The 24030-nt window shown below is 32.6% G+C and overlaps 2 protein-coding genes across 6 annotated transcripts in view; one reads left to right on the top strand and one right to left on the bottom strand.

Moving 5' to 3' along the window:
• Window positions 1-24030, top strand: part of CCZ1 (CCZ1 homolog, vacuolar protein trafficking and biogenesis associated) — a 35260-nt gene that overhangs the window by 8319 nt on the left and 2911 nt on the right. For both annotated transcript variants that reach the window (XM_074281072.1, XM_074281071.1), the window contains exons 8-14: window positions 8669-8750; window positions 10670-10731; window positions 11309-11420; window positions 13258-13291; window positions 13744-13861; window positions 23128-23286; window positions 23632-23759. In XM_074281072.1, coding sequence (XP_074137173.1) covers window positions 8669-8750; window positions 10670-10731; window positions 11309-11420; window positions 13258-13291; window positions 13744-13861; window positions 23128-23286; window positions 23632-23759 — 695 coding nt within the window. The remainder of the gene's footprint in view (window positions 1-8668; window positions 8751-10669; window positions 10732-11308; window positions 11421-13257; window positions 13292-13743; window positions 13862-23127; window positions 23287-23631; window positions 23760-24030) is intronic.
• Window positions 11644-24030, bottom strand: part of RSPH10B (radial spoke head 10 homolog B) — an 85860-nt gene continuing 73473 nt past the window's right edge. For 2 of the 4 annotated variants that reach the window (XM_074281064.1, XM_074281063.1), the window contains exon 22: window positions 11644-11806. In XM_074281064.1, the coding sequence (XP_074137165.1) occupies window positions 11755-11806 (52 nt within the window). In that variant the 3' untranslated portion in view covers window positions 11644-11754. The remainder of the gene's footprint in view (window positions 11807-24030) is intronic. The other 2 variants (XM_074281065.1, XM_074281066.1) reach the window with 1 other exon arrangement.

Here is a 24030-nt window from a genome sequence, read left to right as displayed (position 1 = left end):
TACTTCTTTGGAGAAAATGTCTTCTAACTTTTATATTCTTTTTGTTATTTAAACATTTTTTATGAATTTTTATAATTATAACATTTTCTTTGACAGTACATATTCATAGGTATTTTTTTTTTTTTACAACATTATCCGTTGTACTCCCTTCTGTTCCAAATTTTTCCCTTCCTTCCCTCCACCCCCTCCCCCAGATGGCAGGCATTCCCATACATCTTAAATATTTTATAGTATATCCTAGGTACAATAAAAATGTGCAGAATCGATTTTTGTTGTTGTTGCAAAGGAAGAATTGTATTCAGAAGGTAAAAATAATCTGGGAAGACAAACAAAACAAAACAAAACAAAACAGTACTCACAGTTTATATTCATTTCCCAGTGTTCCTTTACTGGATGTAGCTGATTCTGTCCATCATTGATCAATTGGAATTGGGTTAGCTCTTCTCTATGTTGAAGATATCCACTTCCATCAAAATACATCCTCATACAGTATCATTGTTGAAGTGTATAATGATCTCCTAGTTCTGCTCATTTCACTCAGCATCAGTTGATGTAAGTCTCTCCAAGCCTCTCTGTATTCCTCCTGTTGGTCATTTCTTACAGAACAATAATATTCCATAACATTCATATACCATAGTTTACCCAACCATTCTCCAATTGATGGACATCCATTCATTTTCTAGTTTCTAGCCACTACAAAGAGGGCTGCCACAAACATTTTGGCACATACAGGTCCTTTTCCCTTCTTTAGTATTTCTTTGGGATAGAAGCCCAGTAGTAGCACTGCTGTGTCAAAGGGTATGCACAGTTTGATAACTTTTGGGGCATAGTTCCAAATTGCTCTCCAGAATGGTTGGATTCTTTCACAACTCCACCAACAATGCATCAGTGTCCCAGTTTTCCCACAGCCCCTCCAACATTCATCATTATTTGTTCCTGTCATCTTGGCCAATCTGACATGTGTGTAGTGGTATCTCAGAGTTGTCTTAATTTGCATTTCTCTGATCAATAGTGATTTGGAACACTTTTATATGAGTGGAAATAGTTTTAATTTCATCATCTGAAAATTGTCTGTTCATATCCTTTGACCATTTATCAATTGGAGAATGGCTTGATTTCTTATAAATTAAAGTCAATTCTCTGTATATTTTGGAGATGAGGCCTTTATCAGAACCTTTAACTGTAAAAATGTTTTCCCAATTTGTTACTTCCCTTCTAATCTTGTTTGTATTAGTTTTGCTTGTGCAAAAACTTTTTAATTTGATGTAATCAAAATTTTCTATTTTGTGATCAATAATGGTCTCTAGTTCTCCCTTGGACACAAATTCCTTCCTCCTCCACAAGTCTGAGAGGTAGACTATCCCATGTTCCTCCAATTTATTTATGATTTCGTTCTTTATGTCTAAATCTTGGACCCATTTTGATCTTATCTTAGTATGTGGTGTTAAATGTGGGTCCCACTTTTTTTTTTTTAAAGAAATATCCTATCCATCATATAACTCAGAAAAGAAAATCTTTTTTTAAAAAAAATCTAAGCAGCAAGCAGCAATCCTGAATTCATGAATTGTGGGTTGATCAGTTTGGAGAATCTAGGTAACATATATTATCTAAAAAAAGATAATGGTTCATTTTTTGTATACTAAAATATATATATATATTAATCAAAAAGTAATTATTAAATCAAAGAATAAGAATTAAAAGTTTCTCAAAAATTAAGGAAAGTTTCTCATCAATTAAGTTTTAGAAATAGTTTTATTTTTTAAAAAATTCTTTAAAGAAAGGTTTGTATAGTCAGAATTGCACTGGCTTGAGATTGATTTTCATTTTGATCCTGGCATGACCAATGCTGACCTTACAAATCATTAAACTTTTTATACTCAATTTCTTCATTTTTAAAATGAAGGCATTAGACTAACTTCTCTGTAAAGCTCCTTTAGTTCCAGCCTTCTCTGATTCTATGAGAAGTATAGTGTGGAAAGGGAGCTGGACTTAAAAACAGAAAGACAGATTCAGATATCTTTTCTAGTTGTTGATTTGGGGGCATGTTAGCCTCTCTGAGCCTCAGTTTCATTATCCAGGAAATCTTAATACATGTACTATCTTTCTCTCAGGGTGGTGAGCTAAAATGCTTTGTAAAGCTTTAAGTACTCTGTAAGTGAGTTGTTACTGTACATATTAACCTTTTTCATTTCATAGAATATTACTTTTTATATTTGAAAATTACATTAATTTTTTTTTTAATATCTAAGAAGTCTAAAGACCTTCTAAGTTAGTAAATCATCCAAATTATGTTTAAATTGTTCATAATTAGGGTCAACTAGATAGCACAGTGGATAGAGTACTGTCCTGAAATTAGGAGGACCTGAGCTCAAATCCAATCTCAGACACCTAATACTTATTAGCTCTGTCCTTCTGGGCAATTCACTTAATCCTAATTGCCTCACCCAAAAAATAAATAAAGAATAAACTATTCATAATTTAAATCTCTTAAATCACTGTTCTTTGTTTTATTGGATTAACAAAATGACTGCATAAATAGAAAGAATGCCCTAACATGAGTTATCAGTGGTTGTACTATAAAAGAATTTCAAGGGAAACTGACAAAAATAGTTTAGATTAGTTTCTTATTGAATGGTATTCAGTTATAGAATATTATGTCATGTTTTACATCATTGCATTTGATGTAACCTATATCAAATTGCTTACCATCTTAAGGAAGAGAAAAGGTAGGAATGGATAAAGAAAATAGAAAATTCAAAATCTTGTGGGGGGAAAAAAAGAATGTTAAAAATTGTGTTTACATGTATTTGGAAAAAAATACTATTGAAAAGAGGGAAAGATTATATCAAGAATATTGGGGAGAAAATAAATAGAATTTTTAGAAATTTTTAAATTCTTATTCTTTGATTTAATAATTACTCTTTGGTTAAATTTTTCATAATTATGGCTAGGGAGAGAATTCTTTTTTGAATAGCTTTTTAAATACAAAACATATGCATAGGTAATTTTTCAACACTGACCCTTGCAAAAACTTCTGTTTCAACTTTTCTCTTCCTTCCCTCCCCCCTCCCCCCAGATGGTGGGTAATCCCATACATGTTAAATATGTAAAAGTATATGTTAAATACAATATATGTATACATATCTATACACTTATCTTGTTGTACAAGGAAGATCAGATTTAGAAAGAAGGTAAAAATAACCTGAGAAGAAAAAACAACAATGTAAGCAAACAATAACAGAAAGAGCAGAAATGCTATGTTGTGGTCTATATTAATTTCCCAGTGTTCTTTCTCTGGGTGTAGGTGGTTCTGTTCATTACAGATCAGTTGGAACTGATTTGGACCTTCATTGTCGAAGAGAGTCGCATAGGGAGAGAATTCTTAACAAAAATGAAGGATATTTTACCTTTACAAAAAGTAAAATGGGTAATTTTGACTATAAGAAATTTTAAGCTTTTGCATCAACAGCTAGAATAAAGAATGGAAACTTAATTAGGGAACATTTTTCATCAGATATCTCTGATAGAGCCCTGATATCCTGGAATATAAGGAATTAAGGCACACATATACACGTACAATGAAGAATCATTCCCCACTGGATAAGGAGATAAGTTCTTAAAAGAGGAATTTTATACTATTAGTAAAAATATGAAATATCTCTCCAAATCATTAATAAGAGAAATGCAAGTTAAAATCATGCTACGTAATTCTAAAGACCAATTTTGACTCAGAGAAGAATTGAGAGATAGAAGGGATATAAGTAATAAATGCCATATACACAATCAAATATAATTGATGTTTTATTAAACTGGATTTTTTTTTTTCTTTTTCTTTATTGTAATCTTTCTCCAATCTTTAATATAAGAGGAAGACCCTCTGGAGAAGAACTATGATATAAAAATAAAAGACATCAAGAAAATGTACTTGTAAAAATTACAGATTTTTTTCAATTGACACCTTTTTGTTTTTACATTATTTATTTCTAGATAGAAAAACCCTCCTTTGTTATAAAGAAATTCATTCAAATAAAAAAGTTAGATTCAGCTGACAATGTATACATCATCATTCTGTCCTAATAGTTCCTTAGGTATCTCAAACTGGATATCTCATGCATATATCTTACACTCGACCTATTTAAGACCAAACTTTCTCCCAAGCTTTTCCCTCTTTCTGTCTTTCTTATTACTATGGAGGATATTAGGATGCTCCCAATCACCCAAGATCATAGTTATGTTATCCTTAGCTTCTTACTCTTAAGTCCCCCTTATCCAATCAGATGCTAAGCCTAAGTTTTGATTTTATTTATCCTCAAAACATCTTTTGAATACTTATCTCTGCCCTGTTTTGATACTGCTACCACCCTGGTGCAAGCTTTCTGAATAGTCTCTCTGATTCGAGTCTCTCCCCCATTCCAGTCCATTCTTCATTCAGCTATCAAATTTATCTACCTAAAAAGTACAGCTCTGATCATGTCACATCCCACCAATCCTCTCCATTCAGTAAACTCTAGGGACTCCCTATTACTTCCAAGATTAAATAAAATTACTGTTTGACCTTCAAAGCCCCTCATCACTTGCCCCCTTCTTTTCTGGTCTTCTTACACCTTATTGCCTCCCCATTCCCCATACATGCTCTTCAATCCAGTGACATTGGTGTTCTTGCTTTTCCCCTCATAAGGCATTTGTTCCCTATGCCTGGAATACTTTCCTTTCTTAATAACTCTCTTCAAATCTCAGTTCAAATTCCATATCCTACAAGAGAAATTGGTAAGATTTCTGGCAGCTGTTACTCTTCTATCACTGATCACTGTGTATTTGTTTTATGTGTCTTGTAAGTACTGACTTGTGAATATGTTTTACTCCCCAGTAGGGTCATAGGAAAATAGCTTTAGACTTGGAAGGAACTATAGAAGCTATCTAGTGTAATCCCTGCATTTAATAGTTGAGACACTGAGATACAGAGAAATTGTCTTTTGTTCAAAATCACACATAATAAGTGAGAGAGCCAGGCTTTAAATCCAGGTCCTCTGACCCCAGTACTTCAAAGCTCTCTCCATCTACCCATGCTACCTTCCTTTGAGGCACTATTTCCTCACAAAGCTTTATGTAAATGGAAATTGTTATTCATGGTAGAATGCCATGAGAAAATATTTTCTTGGTTATTGAAAGGATCAATGTCTAGTCTAGTAATACAATGCCTAAGAATCAAGTCAGGAAGCATTTATTAAGCACTTGCTGTTTGGCAGGTACTACAGGGATTAAAAAGATGAACAGTAATGGTCTTTACCTTCCAGGAACTCATATTCTAATGGGGGAGAGAATATGTGGATAACACATGTATTATTCTCTAATGTTACTTTCAATTTACTTTATGTGTACACACACACACAGATAGATAGATAGATAGATAGATAGATAGATAGATAGATAGATAGATAGAGTAGACCAAAAGTAATGTCAGAAAGGAAGGCACTGCCAGCTTGAAGAAATGGAAGGGCCTCTAGACAGTGTAATTGGAGCTGTATCAAGGAGGCCAGGGAAGTTAAGAGACGGGAATTGAGAATAGAGAACATTCCAGTAATGGGGGACTGGCAGAGTAAAGGCATGGAGGTGGGAAAAAGGACTGTTATATGTGTCATACATCAAGTAGGGCCAGGGTTGCTAGTTCATAGATTGCATAAAGGGAAGTCAAATATAAGAAGATTGGAGTGGTAGGAAGGGTCAGATTGTGAAAGGCTTTAAATGCCAAAGGAGTTTATCTTTGATCTTAATCATAATTGGGAGCCACTGGAGATTATTGAGTAGGAAGTCTGACATGGCTAGGTCCATAGGAAGATCACTTTGGCAGCTGGGTCAAGGATAGACTGGGGAAAAACTCAAGGGAAGGAGACAAGTTTAACTAGAAGGTTTTGTAGTAGTGCAGGATATTGGCAAGACTTCAAAAGCAGATTTGATATGTGGAGAGGGTACAAGTGAAGAGCAGAAGATGATGTAGAAGTTGCAAGCCTTGGTGAGTGGAAAAATGATGGTACCCTTGACAGGGAAGTTTAGACAAAAGGAAGATTTGGGGGCAAAAATCATGAGTTCTTTTTGGATATGCAGAGTTTGAGATGCCTGATGACAACATCTGTTTGAAGTGTCAAAAGACAGTCTTTGATACAGAATTGATGCTCATAAGAGGGACTCAAGCTGGATATATAGATTATTCTCTTTACAGAGATGATATTCAGAGGAACTGATATGATCACCAAGAGAGAATGTCGAGCCTATTTTATATCCTTGCTCAATAAATCCCAGTGGCTTCTATGATAAAATTCACATAATCTGGCACTGAATTACTTTTCTAGCTCTATTAGTCATCACTTCCCTTCAATTATAGTAATTCCCCTCCCCCCAACCCAATGTGCTTCAGCTCAACTGCATCTTTTTCCATGAGGCTTTTCCTGATTCTCCCCCTCCCCCAATTGCTAGGGTTTCCTCTGAAAATTACTTAATATTTATTTTGCTTATATTAGTCATCAACAGGAACTTATGAAGGATCTATTATTTTCTAGGTACTGGAGATACAAATGCAAAGAATGAAACAATTATATGTGTACATATGCTGTCATCCCTGCTAGAATATGAATTTCTTAAAGGGAGAGATTAATTCATTTTTTTTCTCTATATATTCCTACTACCTAAGATAATGTTTGGTACATAGTAAAATGTAATAAGTACCTTTTCATTCCATTATGCCTTGTTTAATGCTATTGATTATAGAATTATTGAATAGTTATATGTAGTTGGATTTATCAAGATATCTCTAAAGTCTTAATATATGCATAAAAAGCTCCTTTTTATTTTTACGCATTTTATACTTTATAGTTCTTTATACTGTTGTTTATTTTCTGAAGATAGTATTGATATAGTGAAGAGTCATATCATTTGATTTTTCTTCTGAGATTTTTTTCTCTTATGAAAATTTAACAGGTATATGTTATTTATTAGAGTATGAAAATACATACTTAAATAGTGTGGTCTTGTTAAAAAAAAAAACAAAAAACTTTATGGTATGTCTCATGGGCAAAAAAAAGTATTAAAGCATAGGAGCAATCAGTTCTGATAACATTTAATAACTTATTCACTGATAGATAACATTGCTCTTATTTTTAAGTAATTTAGCAAATATTATAATAAGATTGTATCTCTAATAGAATAATGATGGGAAGTATTTTGGTTGTTAACTCTAGCTAGCTGCATTTGCATTTGGAGTGTTTTTTTTTTTTTTAATTTCTTTGAAGGTACTTTTTTTTTTTTTTTTTTTTAATAAGTTAAACAATATTTGGGGTCTTTCTGTATCAGCATAGAAAAGATGAGAGGAAATGATTTACCTAAACTGTCACAAAATGCCATGTAAAACAAACAGTATCTCCTATACATCCCCCATATATTCAAATAGATAGCATTTTACGCTTAACATGCATGTAATTTTAAGCTTTTTAAGCCAGTGAAGGACTTTTTATTATTTTTATATTTATATTATTTATTATTATGTTTATTTTGATCAAACCAAAAATGAACTGGATCCTGTTGTATATGATCCATTGATATGAAGCAGAATCATTTCAGCCTTTCAGTGTAGGTATTTAGGTAGCATTTAGGTATTTTATTGCTGTTTATTTGGTAGTCAAGACTGGTGCTTCTTCTTGAAGACATTCCCCAAAGGCAGCATCAGCCTATTTATTTTTTAACACATAATCTGCAATTTATTTCTCTGCAAAACTTCAATTTAACTGCCTTTCCTTGAATACCTTGTTTTTGTTCAAATAAGCAGTGCTGGGATTTTTAGGACCTAACAACTATTTCCATATTGGTGTTCTGTTGTATAGTTTTATCAGAATTTCTTAGTGCTCTAACTCTACTAGTAGTCCTACTTTCCAATTTTTACTTTTTGATACTTTATGGTAGAAACTGAAAGATGGACCTATGTTTCCCCCTTTTTTCCCATCTTAAAGCAAGTCCATTTACTTGGACTTATTTACTTATGCAATCTGTCTTTATATATAGATTGTTGCCAAAGCTGGTGTCAGTGGAAGCAGCATTTTTTTCTCAGTGTGTCTTTTCACCTTGATTCTCTTTTCTATTCTTTTCTTACTACTTGACTTTTCTTTTTTTTGGGGGGGGGTGGGCTTTTTGACTTTTTCACTTCTAGAAACTGAGAAATAACCCTAAATAGATTTCCCTTTCCCTAGGAGCTCTAAATGAGGGTTATATTGAAAATCAGGAATTTGACTTTAGTACCCACTCATCTTACAAACTAAATGTCTGTCTTTTCAACCACTTGAAATAAAACTCTGTTATTACAACTGACAAAGTTTTCTGAAAGATACTACATGTAGTATAGTATAGTTACATCAACAAATAGGCATAAGATTAAATTGTTTTGAATTTTCCTTTATTTAAATTATGTGTGAGGCAAGAATAATCTAGTTGTCTTTAACATGGTGGTATAAGATAGATTCAATTTGCTTTTTTCTCTTTGGACTATGTTCTCTTAGTTATCAGGGAGAATTTTTTTGTTAATGAGGTGTGACAGAAAAATGGATAAAATTTTGTGATCAAGATGGCATAAAGATAAATGGATGATTTCAAAGTTGTAACTTCTTTTTCTCCCTAATAATTTCAGGAGTGGATTAGAACAAGATGACATGAGAATTTTATACAAATATCTTACTACTTCGCTATTTCCAAGACATATTGAACCTGAGGTATGAGTACCAAAATATTGTGCTGCTTTTTTTTCTTATAGTGTTGGCCATTTGATAATTTAGTAACATGAGATAGTTATTGTATTTGCCAAACCCCTGGCAAAAATAAATGTCAAAAAGATATGATAATAATGGAATCTTGTAAAAAGAATTTGTGTATTGGCTCTAATGCTAATAGTGAATTTGTTATAGCTGTTTAGTGACTATTAAATGTTAGATTACTAACATTTAATCAATTTAGAGGATAATTCCATATTTTCCCTTCCTTAAATATTGGTTCTGTCTTATAAATGATTAAGCAATTTATTGGTGTTATGGTATTGCCTGCTCAGGTTTTTACTATTTTACTTCTACATGTGCAGTCATAAACATATGGGTAGCATGACTTATATTCTAAATGTTAAAAGTAAAGTAAAAAGTAAAAGAAAAAAAAAAAGATTTGGTATTGTATTTGGTATTTTGTGCTCTCTATAAAGCTTCTATTTTGATTTAGTCTTTTTTTCTTAGGATCATGAACTTAAAAAGTAGAGTTTATGTCAGCATGAGGCAGTAGAAGTAAACTTAGAGAAGTTTAGCACTCCACTTGAATAATTTCCAAGATTTACTTTTTGCTCCTTTATACATCCATAAAAATAAATGAAAACAGGTGTTTCCCTTGAGGCTTATTAGTTAATACACTCTTCATCCTATATAAACCATTTAGAAGGTTTTCAGTTTGCTAATAATTGCATTACTTTCCTTATGTGAGAAAGCTCATTTGTGATCTCCAGATGCCAAAGACATTGTTTTTGGCCAGGTCCTGAAATCAAATTCTGATTCTGCTAGATTTATAACCTATGACTTTGGCCAAGTTCCTTAACATCATTTGGCCTCATTTTACTCATCTGTAAATGAAGGTGTTGGAATAGATCTTTTCGAGATTTTTTTCTAGCTCATCATAGTCTTATAGAGTAGAAGATCTAGAGCTGAAAGGGACCTCAGAGACAATCAGGTGCAGTCTTTTCATTTTACAAAAGAGAAAACTGAGGCCCAGGGAAGAGAAGTAACTTGTGCCCAAAGTCATGCAGATATTGACAAAAGCAGGGTTTTTTTATTTTTTTCAGAATTGGGTTTTAAACCCAAGTCTCTTCACTCCAAATCTAATGTTCTTTCTACTCATGTTGTTTCTGAAAGTCTGTGATCTTATGACTTTAATTACTGCTTATTTTTATTCATAAATGAATAAATTAGGATTTTAATTAGAACAGAATGAAATACATTAAGAAATATTTTAAAGTGCTTATTATGTTGTACAAGTCACTATGATAGGCCCTGGGTCTACAAAGAAAAAAAACTCTGCCCTGAAGGAGCTTATGCTGTACTGGGGATGCCACACATACACAGAAGTAAATACAAGGTAATTTAAGCAAGAAGGGAATATTAACAACCAAAGGAAGGGATGAGGGAAGACTTTTTAGAAAATCTGACCCAATTATCAGAGATTTAGAGCTAGAACAAAATTCAGAGACTTTCCATAATCCTCCCATTTTATAATAAGGAAACTGAGGCTATCCACAATCATTCACATTATAAATTGGGATTTAGAAGGGAAGGCAAGACTTTGGAGTGGGAGGAAGACGGAGCAAAGAGCATCAGAGGCACAAGGCCCGAGGAAGGAGCAGTGTTGTTTGCAGAAGAGTCAGTCTAGTTTGTTGGACAATGTAGTAACCATATTGTGATCATTCAATCAAATCAATACAATGAGGCCTGTTGTTTTGTTTCTATTTTTTTACTTCTTGGCTTAAACTTAAAGCATGCATTTTTTAGAGAACTGTAAACTGAAACAAACTAGCACATGTAAATGTTCTTTTTTCATAGCTTTGAAAGCGGGGGAAAAAGCTCATTTGTAAGTCATTTCCCAACTTTTGACTTGTTTATAGTTAGCAGGAAGGGATTCACCAATCCGAGCAGAAATGCCAGGAAATCTTCAGCATTATGGAAGGTAATTTGTCCTCTGATATGCTTTTTGGGTTTCTTATTAGTTTTAAATCATATTTAAAAATAAATCAGGAACAGAATCAAATGAATTCTTTTTATATTAAGGAATGTCCAAGTTGATTTCTTAATATGAAGAAATTATACAATTTAGAGAAATTGTATTGGTTTCCAAATCAATAAAAAGATTTATTGTTGTTTTTTGATTATGAGAAGTTAATATAACTTTTGGATGTGAGATTTTTATCTTATTATAGGTATGTTATCTTACTGACATAAAGTTAAAGATATTTTACTTTAGTGTGTCAGGTAGGCCTTTAGAACCTAGTTAAAGTATGTCTGTGACAAAAGTAGAATACTAGTCACAGAAGAAATGTCGTCATTTCTCATTTAAAGAACAAACAAAAAAAAAAAACCCAAAAATTGCTTTCTTACAATTCTAGGGGTTTGACACAGCTATAGTATTGCCTTATATTTTAGATTGGCTTTCAAAAATGTTAAACATGTGTGTAAAGTGGAATGTGTTTTTCTGCAAAACCATAATTTGTCCAATGAATTTGAGTCGTTTTTGTTTGCTTTTTAAGATTTCTTACTGGACCTTTGAACCTTAATGATCCAGAAGCAAAATGCAGATTTCCCAAAATTTTTGTAAATACAGATGACACTTATGAAGAGCTTCATTTAATTGTTTACAAGGTAATATTACTTTCTCCTAAATATTATTTTAAGCATTCCTGAGTATTGGGATGTGAGTGCATACCCAAATGTCATGTATATTTTTGTGACAGGCTGTTCTGAGCAGTGGCAATTATTTTTTTAAACTGAAAAGTGTCTATGTATACTTCCTTTAGAGTTGTAGTTAGTTTTCATATACGTCTTTGAATAAAATTTCTTATTTTCATTAATGAGACAGTAGTTGTTTAGGCTTGTCATTTAGTATTTCGTAGTCTTTCATATTCATTCATAGAAAGATCTTGAAGGCAAAGTGTCAGAGTTAGAGATGATGATGGTCTACTTTTCAGAGATTGTCTCACTTTGGTGGCTTTCCAGACTTTCCAGGCTTTCCAGTATCAGCTTGCCTCCTGTTTGGGTTTTAATTTTGGTTAGTGATCTATAAGTCAAGGATATGAAAACTTTCCCATTGCCTTCATGTACCTTGAATAGAATTTTATCACCTATATAGAGAAAAAGAAAGGTTAGAATATATTTTCATTATTAATTTTCTTTAAATGTTTCATTTTTAAGGGTAATTTTGTGTATTTAAGACCATATTCAATATATAAAACTATTAAATGTGTGAGACATTGTAAACCTTAATAGAAAAACAAATATGGGAATAATAAACAAGTTTTTAAAAGTAATAGTGAATTTGACATTTTGAATTAGAACTATAAAGTTGAATATATAGAATTTTAATAGAATTTAAAATTTCTTTTTATATGAAATTCAGAAATTTCATGCTATGCATTAAATTATGATTCTATAGTTAATAAAATTTTCCTAGAAATGACCTAGGAAAAAATATTTGTACTTTTCACACTTAGCAAAACAGTCACTACCACCACAGCAGCAGCAGTAGCTCACATTTATATAAAATATCCCAAAAGACATAATATGATTTTAAGCTTTAGTAGTAGCTTTAAGCTGTACTAAGACTTTTGCAATGCTCTCTGTGAAAGTGCTTGAAGGCTTGTAAAACTACATATATTAATTCTTTTGATCCTTACAACCATGGGAGATTAGTGCTATTATTATCTTCCTTCTACAGTTGAGGAAAATGAGACAATGTAAATGACTTGCCCAGGGCCCCACAGTTAGTTAAATGAGGCCGAATTTGAACTCAAGTCTTCCAAGTGCCATCCAGTGTGTCACCCTGCTGTTCAAAATTAATTATAAGAGTAGAAAAAGTGCTTCTTTGAACCAGAAGACTTGAGTTTGAATTCTGTCTTGACTTCTGTGTGATACTAAGTAAGTTATTTGAAGTCAGCTTCAGTTAATTCATCTATAAAATGATTGTGATAATAGTGCTATTTCACAGGGTTAATAAGTTAAATAATATAAGTAATTTAAGAACTTTAAAGTACTATATAAACATTAGCTATAGTTTTCTTCCAAGTCATATTTTAATAGCTCTTTTCAAATGTTTGAAGGGCTATCAAGTAAAAGTTCTCTGCTTGACCTTTGAGACTGAATTGTTATAGACAGGCAGATTTAGGCTTGATATGAGGAATAATAAACATATTCATAAGTGGAGTGAGCTGCCCCAAAAGGTAATAAGTTCCCAGTCATCAGAGTTATTCAAGCATAAAATGGATGACCAGTTGTTGGGAGTTACAGTGTGATGTTTCTTATTTTCTGCCTATGATCACAAAGGGTTTTGAAGCACTACTTGGCCTGCAAGTTCAGATGCCTTTCTTGTGTGCTAATTTTCTAATAAAATTAGTGGCCACATTTTAAGCGGGGAGAAAAAGAAAAAAAAAAAGGGTGTTCTGTAACCTTTGGTTTAATGTGGTAATGGTTTTTCCTCTCCTAGGCTATGAGTGCAGCAGTTTGTTTCATGATTGATGGTACGTATAACACTCTGTTGTTGTCTTCTTCTACAATTAAATCATAAACATATTGTAAGAAAGATATATTGTGACACTCTAAATAAATAAGTTGCCTTAACTTTATGATTGTTTCATTTAGATCAGATTTTTCAGGTGAATTTTAGAAGATAAAACCATTCTATTAGTTTGGCCCAATGAGGGAATACTTAAATGGGACTTAAGATGTGTATTTCTTCCTTCATATAATGTGTCTTTTCTTTCTTCATGAATCTTACTAATTTTTGTCTCTTGTATTTTTATTAGAGGAATAAGATTTGATCTGGATATTTCAGATTATTTGATCAGGCAAATATCTATCAAAGAGATTTGAATATTTAAACATTAAGAAATTAAATGACTTTTTTCACATGAAATAATGGAAGTGAAATACTGGGGGAAAAAACATTTACATTATTTTTTAAATTACTCAGCCTCTATGCAGCCTTCTTTGGACTTTTGCCGAAGATTGGACAGCATTGTTGGACCTCAGCTCACAGTTTTAGCATCTGACATTTGTGAACAATATAACATCAACAAAAGAATATCGGGGTTTGTACTATGCTTTATTTGTGTGCCTTTTCAGAATTGAGTATGTATATAACAATTTCATTTTAAATTTTATTTGGTATTAGTGCTGAACAAAATGGATCTATTGTGTACCTTTCAGTGATTTTCCCCTAGTTGTTATGAAGTAAAAACTGTTTTGTCTCAGTTTCCTTTAGACAACACATTTTTTGAGGGGACAGAGGAATTAGGGGTGTGGCCTTTGACTCTTGGACAGTTTTTAATTTTTTGAAACTAATCAATTAAAATAATGGATTGATCCTATAGTAACCATGTTCTTAATCACTTGAATTGAACGACCTGGATTATTAAAGAATACTTTAGTTCTCATTGACCTTAGTCAAACATTGAGATCCTATTTGTTTTGAGCACTTTTATCTGCTTAAACTGAATCCCTGGGTAAAATAAAATATATTTAAAAGTTATAGGCAGAATATGGTGGTACACACGTGTGATTCTTGCTACTGAGGGAAGTTGAGGCAAATGGATCCTTTGAATTTGGAAGTTCTGAGCAACAGTAGGGCTTTTAAGCTGATTGAGTATCTGCCCAAGTCTAGTACCAGTAACATGGGCTAGGAAAAATGAAGCAGTTTAAGGCTTCAGTGCCCATAAGTGAAATTAACCAGTGAGTGGCTGTTATAGTTCCAGTCTGGATGAGATAGAAAGTCTCAAATATATATATTTCATATACACAGATAGGGATAGAAGTCAGGAGTCCCTGAGTTCAAATTTTGATTCCACTATTATTAAATTATATAATTTTCCTGTATTTCTGGGTTTGTTGGGCTTTTTTGTTGGTTTGTTTTGGTTTTTTGTTGTTTTTATATATAAAAAATAGATGATCTTACCTACTATTCTTTTCTCACTGATTAAAATGAATGTAATCGACAGGAATCACTTTGAAAAATCAAAGCACTGCTTTGCTTATGTTAATATGAACAATTGCATAGATTAGTATATCTTTAATGATAAGAGGTTTATTTATATTAGTTTCTAGGAGTTTGAAATAAGTTGAAAATAAGTTTAAAATGCAAGTGTAAAAAGATTTTTATAAAGGTATTGACTAGACTTTCTGGAATTTAAAAAGTAATTTTTTTTGAGGTGGTAAAGAGAAAAGATATATAGTCTTTTGTCCCAGGAAAGGAGCAGTAGGGGACTAGATGAGATTTAAAAAGATCCAAGTATAATAATTTTTAAAGTTTTAATACATGATGAGGGCATAAGAATTAAACAGAGTATATAGTGTCAGCTTGAAGGCAGGAGGTAAAAGGTCATTATGGACTAGCTGAATGAGAGAATACTTTCTGGAAAATTTAGTTTTTGAAGTGGTCTTTAAAGGATAGACAGACCTGTTACTGATGGAGAGGGACAGTGAGCCTTCCGGGCATAAGTAGGCAATATTCATTGATTCATCAGGATTTTTTTTTTAAGTACTGAGTACTATGGGAAGTGATGAGAAAGATACAAAAGTTAGATAAGACATTGTTTCTGTAGAATAAAATCCAAACGTGATAAATAATATAAAACATTAACATTGTAAGAACATTGAAGAGCTATAAAAGCTCCTTGTGCTGCCCAAGGGAGAAAAAGGAAACTAGTCTAGACATAAAAAACAATTTAAGAACATTTTTAAAAAGGAGAGTCCAAAAGCAAAGTAGGGTAGAGTCTTGTTTGACTGGAACATAACATTCAAGGAATGGAACAAATGAGATAAGGCTGGAAAAAAAAAAAAAAAGGATGTCTGTCTATAAAATCCTCACAGGCCAGACAATGGAGGCCTGACCTAGGCCTGACATTTGCCTCTTTGGTTCATATATCCATTGTACCTAGTTTTGCCCTCTGGAACTATCTAAAACATGATAGTCATGCTTTCATATGCAACTCCTTCAAATACTTGAAGACTAAAGTCATGTCTTTTCTAAATCTAATCTTGTAGTCCTTTTCCAGTTCCTTTAACCAATCCTTTTACAACATTGTTTCTGGACCTTTCATCATCTAAGTTTTTTTGCTTTTTTTTTTGCACTTAGCCTAAAGAGGGGTATCCCTGATGGCCATATATTGACTTAGAAAACTACAAATGAACTTTATCTATATTGTATTGTATTTTTCTTTATTTTTCTCACCATTTCCCAATTACATTTTAATCTGGTTCAAGGCATACATGTGAGTTTGACACCTCTGGCCTAACAGAGTAATAATACAAAGGCAGGAAAATTTTGGGCATGGACAAGGGAAGACAATTTGGCTGAAGCACAAAGGATATTAAGGAGAGTAGAGATAAGGAGTTTGAAATTTAATCTGTAGACATGTCATTGGAGGATTTTTAAGTAAAAGAACCCTGCATGAGGAAGATTAATCTGGCTCTGGTTTGAAGAGCCATTCTTCAAACCAGAGAATGAATTGAAGGAAATAAATGAGATAGATGGAAGACAAAATGACCTATTAAGAGGATTTGGTTAGTGATGAGGTTCTATATTGGGCTTTAGCAATAGAAAGAAAAGGATAACCATAGAAAGCATCAAAATTATAATCTTTGGGTCTCTAATGAACTCTATCTAGTCTCAGGCCAAAGAGTTGTCACCATTCATTTATTTAACCAAGGTTTTTTAAAATCCAGTTAGGGAAATCCCTTTTTCCCCCTATTGCTTGGAAGTGGGGGAAATTTTTTTCCACTCTTATTCACAAAGTTGTAGGGAAATGGAAAATATATGTTCCTACATTCCAGGTTGGAACTTTCAGTGCATTTTCCCATAGAAGTGGCAGTTAGGTTAATTTAAATTTTTTTTTTAAAAAACTAAAATATTTAGCCCTTTTAAGTGTACAGAGTGCTTTTTGTACATTATCGTATGTTTTATTATATCCACTGATATAATAAGGGTAAAGGTGATATGAATTAATGGTCACACAGCTAATAAGCATCTGACCAAGAAGTGGATTTTAATTCAGGTCTATACTGATGCCAAGTCCATCACATTATCCATTATGCCATACTGCTTTAATAGGAAAATATTACCTTATTCCATTATAGACTTCTATATTTCTATTAATGTAGTACTATACTATATACTTATGAGTTAAATAAGCAAACTTTCATGGACAGCTCTGATTACAACCATTCTGTTACTTTTTTTGTATTTCTGAAAGGAAATAACAGGTTCTATCAAATCTTGAGAAATGATTGAATCACAGGATTAAATATTATTAGAGTGAAAGACATTTCTCATGCCATCCAGTCCACATAATCCCATTTTACAGTTGAGGATATGAGGCCCAGAAGAAGTTAAGTGATATAAAATACTAAATGAAAGAGCCTGGATTTGAACCCTGGGGCTTCACTCTCAAGGTCCAGTATTTTTTCCTCTGTACCATGAACTTGGAGTCAATAGCATTGATTTTAGATTCTGCCTCTTAACATTTACTGTGTGACATTGTCATTTTGGCTGCTGTTCATGCCACCTTTCCTAAAATTAAATGTATGTCTTCTTCCATAAAAAGATGTATAGTCCTTGAGAGTAGGAGCTATTTCATTTTAGCATGGTATCCCCAGCTAAATAAAATGGGGATGGTAATAATTTTTGTCATACTTTCTTAAGAGAATTGTTGAGAAGACAATTCTTAGCAGACCTCAAAGCCTTATAGAAGTGCGAGTTAAAGGAAAATATATTCAGAACTCAAAGCTCCATTATAAATTTTTAGATTTTTACTAAATTAAACTGATTTTTGATGTGGCTAAGAGTATGTAAAAGTGATATTAAGTGAATTATAAATGTCACCTAACTGAAGAGAAAAATGATTAGCTATAGGAAAGGTTCTTCTCCCTCTAAAATCCTACATCAAGGTATTTATAAGAAAGGCCTTCCCCATAGTACATCATCATATTGATTTTTTTTCTTCTTTTGACCATCTTGTTTTCCCAGGCCTTCACTATCCCTTCAAAAAAAGGACGTTTATCAATGAATTGTTTTAATGCTTCAGAATATAATGATTTAATTGGTATAATTACCAATGCAATACAAATTCTTCATCTTCATAGATAGCTTCATAAATTACTCTTATCCAAAAAAAAAAAAAAAAAAAAAAAAAAAGGCATCACCTGGGTGTCAGCCTTCCAAATTTAGTTAAGCTTATTCTTAGAGGCTGTGTCACACAGTTGGCCTTGAAACCAGGAAAGTCTTGAGTTTGAGTTATAAAAAAAAACTGCCTCATTATCATTTGGCACTATATCATGGTTAATTTGAGGCAGAAAGAAGCCTTTTGATAGTGTTGGTTTCAACTCACTAGAATTCTGACTCTAGATATGGCAGAAGTGTTAACTGCATCAAGCCTTTATAAGCTTTAACTTCAAAGATGGGGCTATTGCAAGGATGTTCAAGGTTTAGAAGTTACCTAGTTATATAATAATATCCCTGTTCATGTAAGGGATACATTCCAGTGACATGCTTTTTTTCATTTCCAGGGGTGCAAATAATCCAGAGGTAAAGGTTTTATTCTAGAAAGTGAATTTATTCCACATCTCACTTCTATTGATTGTCCAACCCTTCTGGCACATACTAGTTGGTAAAGAGGGTGTTGGATTCGTGCCTCTGTCAGGGACAGCTCCTCCTGTGATGTAGATGTCTAATGAGCTGCTCCTGAATCAGTGGTGACCAGGCCTTGAAAGCCCAGAGTGCTGCCCTTCCCTCAGTTGTATCAGAAGCCCCCTTGCCTTCTCCTCAACCACTGCCACCAGTAATTCAGGGCTGAAGAGATTGGAACTTCCTCTGGGGACAAGGCTTCTTTTAAAGTTGGCAGAAGGGTTTGAAGAATTTATTCATATGAGATGTCAGTGTACCTAACCCTGATAATATTGCTTCAGGAAAATCAGGGGCTTAATAGTATAATTGGCATTGATTGCTTCTGATCTTTATTAGGCTTAGACCAAATCATTAAGGGTGTTCTGAGAATATTGAACTGGTAACCATAGAAAATGTTTGGGGACTATATGTGACTAAAGAATAGCAGTCAGTTTTCCATAGTTTGTATGTGTTTGATTCTTAATCTTGCAATCCTAGCTAAATTCTAAAACATTATTTTTGGTTTCTGATTTCTAAAATTAAAGAAAGTATATTACTAGGCCAGGGTTAATTCTACATTTAAATAAACTGATAAAAGTGGAAAAGATGGACAAAATAGTCCTTGTGTATATTTGCTGTCTGTTGTCATCTCTACTGTACAATACATCAAGGAGAAAAATAATGTAAATTTTAAAATGCATTTAAGTTTATATTTACTTTGATCTCCTAATTTCTCAGAGCAACAGACAGATTCAGAGAAAAAAGTATCTTTCCTATTATAAAAACATCCAAATAAATTAATAACCTGGCATAAGAAAAATAATTTTTACAAATTCAGTGGAAACTTCATTTCTATATTAGCTGTGTGGGAAAATTAAGGCTTTCCATGCTAAAATATATTACCCAGACATTTAAAATAATTTCATATTTCCCATTATTGTGTCATACAACTATAGAAATGTGTTTAATATTAGTACACATGTATTACATATATTTTTAAAAACATCATACCAAAAAAAAAGAGAAATGTGTTTATTTCATAAGCGAACAGTCTCTAATTGAAGGCACAACTACTTGGCTTTATAACAGAAAAAAAATTGAATCAGTGCAATTGTATTTGATAAGGTTTTTAACCTCCTCACCATATTATTTTAATTATTTGTTGTTTTTATGATTGCCTGAAAGATTCCTCTTAATCTGTCCTATATTTTGTGAGTAATTTATAAGGTTTCATTTTTTCTTGGAAAGGACTCTATCTTTTAAAGAAAAATTATTTTCCAGGGTCCCTGTGGCATATCAGTCTAATGCTTCCAGCCTAATATATGAGGCCATGCATTTGGATTTATAATGTTGCAAGTGAATGGACTAGGCAATCAATTACAACAAACAACAGGTTTGCCTGATATTTTAATTTAAGTATAAAATTTGAAACAGGGTCTTCTTGTCATTTTTTTTTTTTAGATCTAATATTCTTAAACTGAAGTCAGCTTCATTTTGTTTTCAGATACTCCTCAGTATAATGGAAAATGTCTAGACTATTAATTGATGAAATTCAACAATAATAATAAATATTTGAGCTTTTTAAAAAAAGATAATTTTATTAATGTGTTTCTGATCACCAGAATACTGGTAAACTTTACTTTTAAGGTGTACCTAAGATATATGAAATAGTACTTATACACTGAATCACTAACTACTTTGCTTTTCAAAAATATTGCAGAGTAAAGTTGAAGAAATTTATCCATTATATCTTAATGTTTAATGCAGGGGACTTCTAAAACATGGTTTCGAGAAAACTAATAAAACTGAGAATGGAATTAAGCCATTTTGGTTGGACTAGCTGATGAGCCTGCTGTATTGATGTGATCGAATGACTAAGAAGGAAGGAATTCTCTAGCTATGGAATTCTAAAGGGATGTACTTGATTATGAAGCACAATTTAATTATTCAGATTCCCAAAAGTCTTAGGGAAGTTTTAAGCTATACGTGCATGCAGACATAGACTGTATCATAATGTGGTAAATTTGTGATTAATTCTCTTATATTTATGGGATGTAAATATAATTTGCCATTCTAATTATTTCTAGAAAATAAGGTTTTTAAAAATTTAATACCAATGTCCACATCTCTCATTTTATAAATGATAAAATTGAGACCTGGATGGATCGACATGCCCAGTATTGTAGTCAGTCATGGCAGAATCATGATTAAAATTCAAGTTCTCTAATTTGAATTCCAGAAATTTCCCTACTGTATACCACTGCCTGGTTTTGGCTGGTTTTTGTTGGGTCAGTAAGAGGAATTGGCTTACTCCCCATTGCTGTTTCCAAACCATTCCTCTGTCGTTTTCTCTTAATAACTTTTTCATTTCTGAAATCTACTATTTTCTCTTCATTCTTTTTATAGTCCTAAACCATTTTCCCAAGTCACTCCCAAGTTCCCTAGTGACTGTAGCACCTAAAGAGAGACTTTAGCATTCATGTTGACAATACTTCTAACACTGCAGCTACACAAGTAAATTAGCCTAAACACCAAAACCTCTTTCTACAGTCAGATATTTATAAGCCATAATTCCACAAATTCCCACATTCAGGTACAGGATCCTCTCTATAGGGTCATAAACCAGTTTAAGAAGGTAGACTTTAGGCCAAGCACCAAGTAAGTAAGCTATTAGAATAGTAGTTACTCTTTTCTCCACATCAACCTTTTCACACTTCTGGCATTTATCTTCCTCGTGCAAACATTGTCACTCACTTCTTCAGAACTCTTATTACCTATTCAATAAAATTCAAATTCCATTCCCTTATGTGAGTGTCTACAATCTGATGCCATTCTATCTTTCTAACTTAGATATCTAACTCTTCCACACATCCCTTCTCCAGCCAAATTGTATTATGACATCTATGTGGGCTCTTGCCTTGAATATTCTTGCCTCTCTGGCTTTGCTCACTACTCCTCCTATTCCTTAAATGTCTTTCTCTCACCTAACTGCTGAATTTGTAGATGTCCTTTTAGGGCTAACCGAGACTTAACTCATATGTCTTCTAGGAAGTTTTTTCCCTTAGGGCTTCAAATAGTACTTTGTACTTGTCCTATCAGAAAGATGGCACAGTGAATCTCAGTTCCAGATCTGGAATCAGGAAGACTCAACTTCCTGAATTCAGATTTGACCTCAGATACTCACTAGCTCTGTAACCCTGTGCAAATCACGTACCCCCTATTTTCTTCCTCCGTTTCTTCATATGTGAAATAAGCTGGAGAAGGAACTGGCAAATCACTTTAGCAACTTTTCCAAGAAAACCCCCAAATGGGTTCACAAAGACTTGGATATGACTAAAAATGACTCGACAACACCTGTCTTGTACACTTAATTTCTAACAATTTTAATCAGTTTTGTGTTCCTACTAGCAAACATATGAGGTCAGGTAACATATCTCATTAATCTCCTTTCTTGGTATGATACTATAACAATACATTTTAATTTTTGAAGTGAGTTAGCCAAATTCATCATTAAATTGGAAGAGAGAGATATTGAAGAACAGAAAATGAAAGAGGATTATTAAAAAGAGAATTACTTTTTGATGAAGAGTTATTCTTTTTATCAGTTGTTTAAAAATTAAAAATAATTTATATGTCTATGTGGTTAATTGATGATGCTAACATGAAGTAGACTCATGTGGAATTAAGAAGTAGCAATGATAGATCTTTGATATCTGAATTGAAAGGTCATGGGGGGGGAAAGTCTGGGTAGAAAATTTGTGTTAGATGACCCAATTATTTTTCTTTCTTCTTTCTCTATTTGGAAATAAAGGTATAGATCAATGAAGGGCATCCTTTGATGACTTCACTCATACATCCCTCTCTCTTCACTATTAGACTTTAGATCAGCACTTGATAAATCTGTTTTATTCATACTAGACGTACCAAATAATAGTGCCTAACCAATAAAATGAGTACTTACCCCCGTTCGTTTTTATTAATACACTCGGCATATACTTACTATTAAACAGAAGAGATAACACCTTGCTTACTTAAAAGAAACTCCACCAAAAACCAATACATGAGGAGGAAAGCTTCTGATTAGGGCTTGTATAATAAAGTCAAAATTAGCATTCTATGATTGCCATTCCCATTCCCATATTGTTAAAAGTGACTACTTCCCTGAATATTCTAGGACCCCATCTGAATTTCTTCTTTAACCTCATCATTCCTTCCCATACTTCTCTATGTCCATTTCTATTCCAGTATATTTTAGGCACCTTGAGGGCAGAGACAAATTAACATCCCTAACAGTAGACAAGCATAGAAGTCTAGGGCAATTTAACTGGGGGGCAAACAATAATCTGAGTGCATCATGATACTAGCATAATGTTTATAATAAGGACGTAAGGCTAAATTGTAGTCAGGATATTCTATTTTAGAAGTCAGGAAAGTATGTAATACATTTTAGATTTACATACTGGAAAGGTATTTTTTGTTGTTTTTAAAGGAACTGTTTTTCAAAGCTTTATTTGGAAACCTTGACTAATACTTTTGAAGACCTAGGTTTCTGAAATCTTTATTGATAATTGGAAAATGAAAATGCCATTTTTAGCTATAGCTTTTGAGATTCTTAAGAGAATATATTTATATATATATGTTGGAAAACTAAATGCTTTAAAATATATTTTACTGATTATTTTGTTAACATTTTCACAGGTCTGAAAAGGAACCGCAGTTTAAATTTATCTACTTCAATCATATGAATTTAGCAGAGAAAAGTACAATTCACATGAGGAAAACGCCTAGCATATCACTTACATCTGTTCATCCTGACCTTATGAAGATTCTAGGTGATATCAACAGTGATTTTACAAGGTAATTTTCATAACTATTTCAGAGTGGATGCCATAGTACAAAAAAAATAATAATCCTTTAATATACAGGGAGAGTACAGAGTTTTCTTCATAGCATCCATTTTGTATAATCACTTTGTAATCATCTCCCCAAACTGCATGTTCTATTTTAAAAAGCCTATCAGTAGCTTATGGCAACTCTTTCCTACAACTGTTCATTTCATATTTAAGACCCTGAAGGATATTAACAATTAAAATTCTCTGTTGATTTTTAATTTTCTTAAATGTTGACTTTTTATAATCTGAAGCTACATTTTTTACCTAATAAATATATCCATTAAGTTCCATAATGAAATTTATTTTACAGAATGGATGAAGATGAGGAAATCATTGTGAAGGCAATGAGTGACTATTGGGTTGTTGGGAAAAAATCGGATCAGCGGGAACTGTATGTTATTTTGAATCAAAAAAATGCAAACCTGATTGAGGTCAATGGTAAGTATTCATTGGTACTTGAGTAACATTTTAATGTTATTGAGGCCACCAAATTGGCTGGATTTTCAGTGCATCATTATTAAGAAAAATATGGTAATGATTCCTTATACTTGTGTTATGCTTTATAGTTAATCAAGCATTTTGCATATATTTTTACTTATCCTCATAGAAGTCCTGTAAAATGTCAACAAAATTATCTCTCAGGAGACTTATAGTCTAGTTGGGAAAACATGACACATGCAGGCATAAATGTAGAGGAAATGACTTAAAT

The sequence above is a fragment of the Sminthopsis crassicaudata genome, chromosome 1 (assembly GCF_048593235.1).
Source record: "Sminthopsis crassicaudata isolate SCR6 chromosome 1, ASM4859323v1, whole genome shotgun sequence".
Lineage (NCBI taxonomy): Eukaryota > Metazoa > Chordata > Mammalia > Dasyuromorphia > Dasyuridae > Sminthopsis > Sminthopsis crassicaudata.
This window is presented reverse-complemented; position numbering and strand designations above follow the sequence as displayed.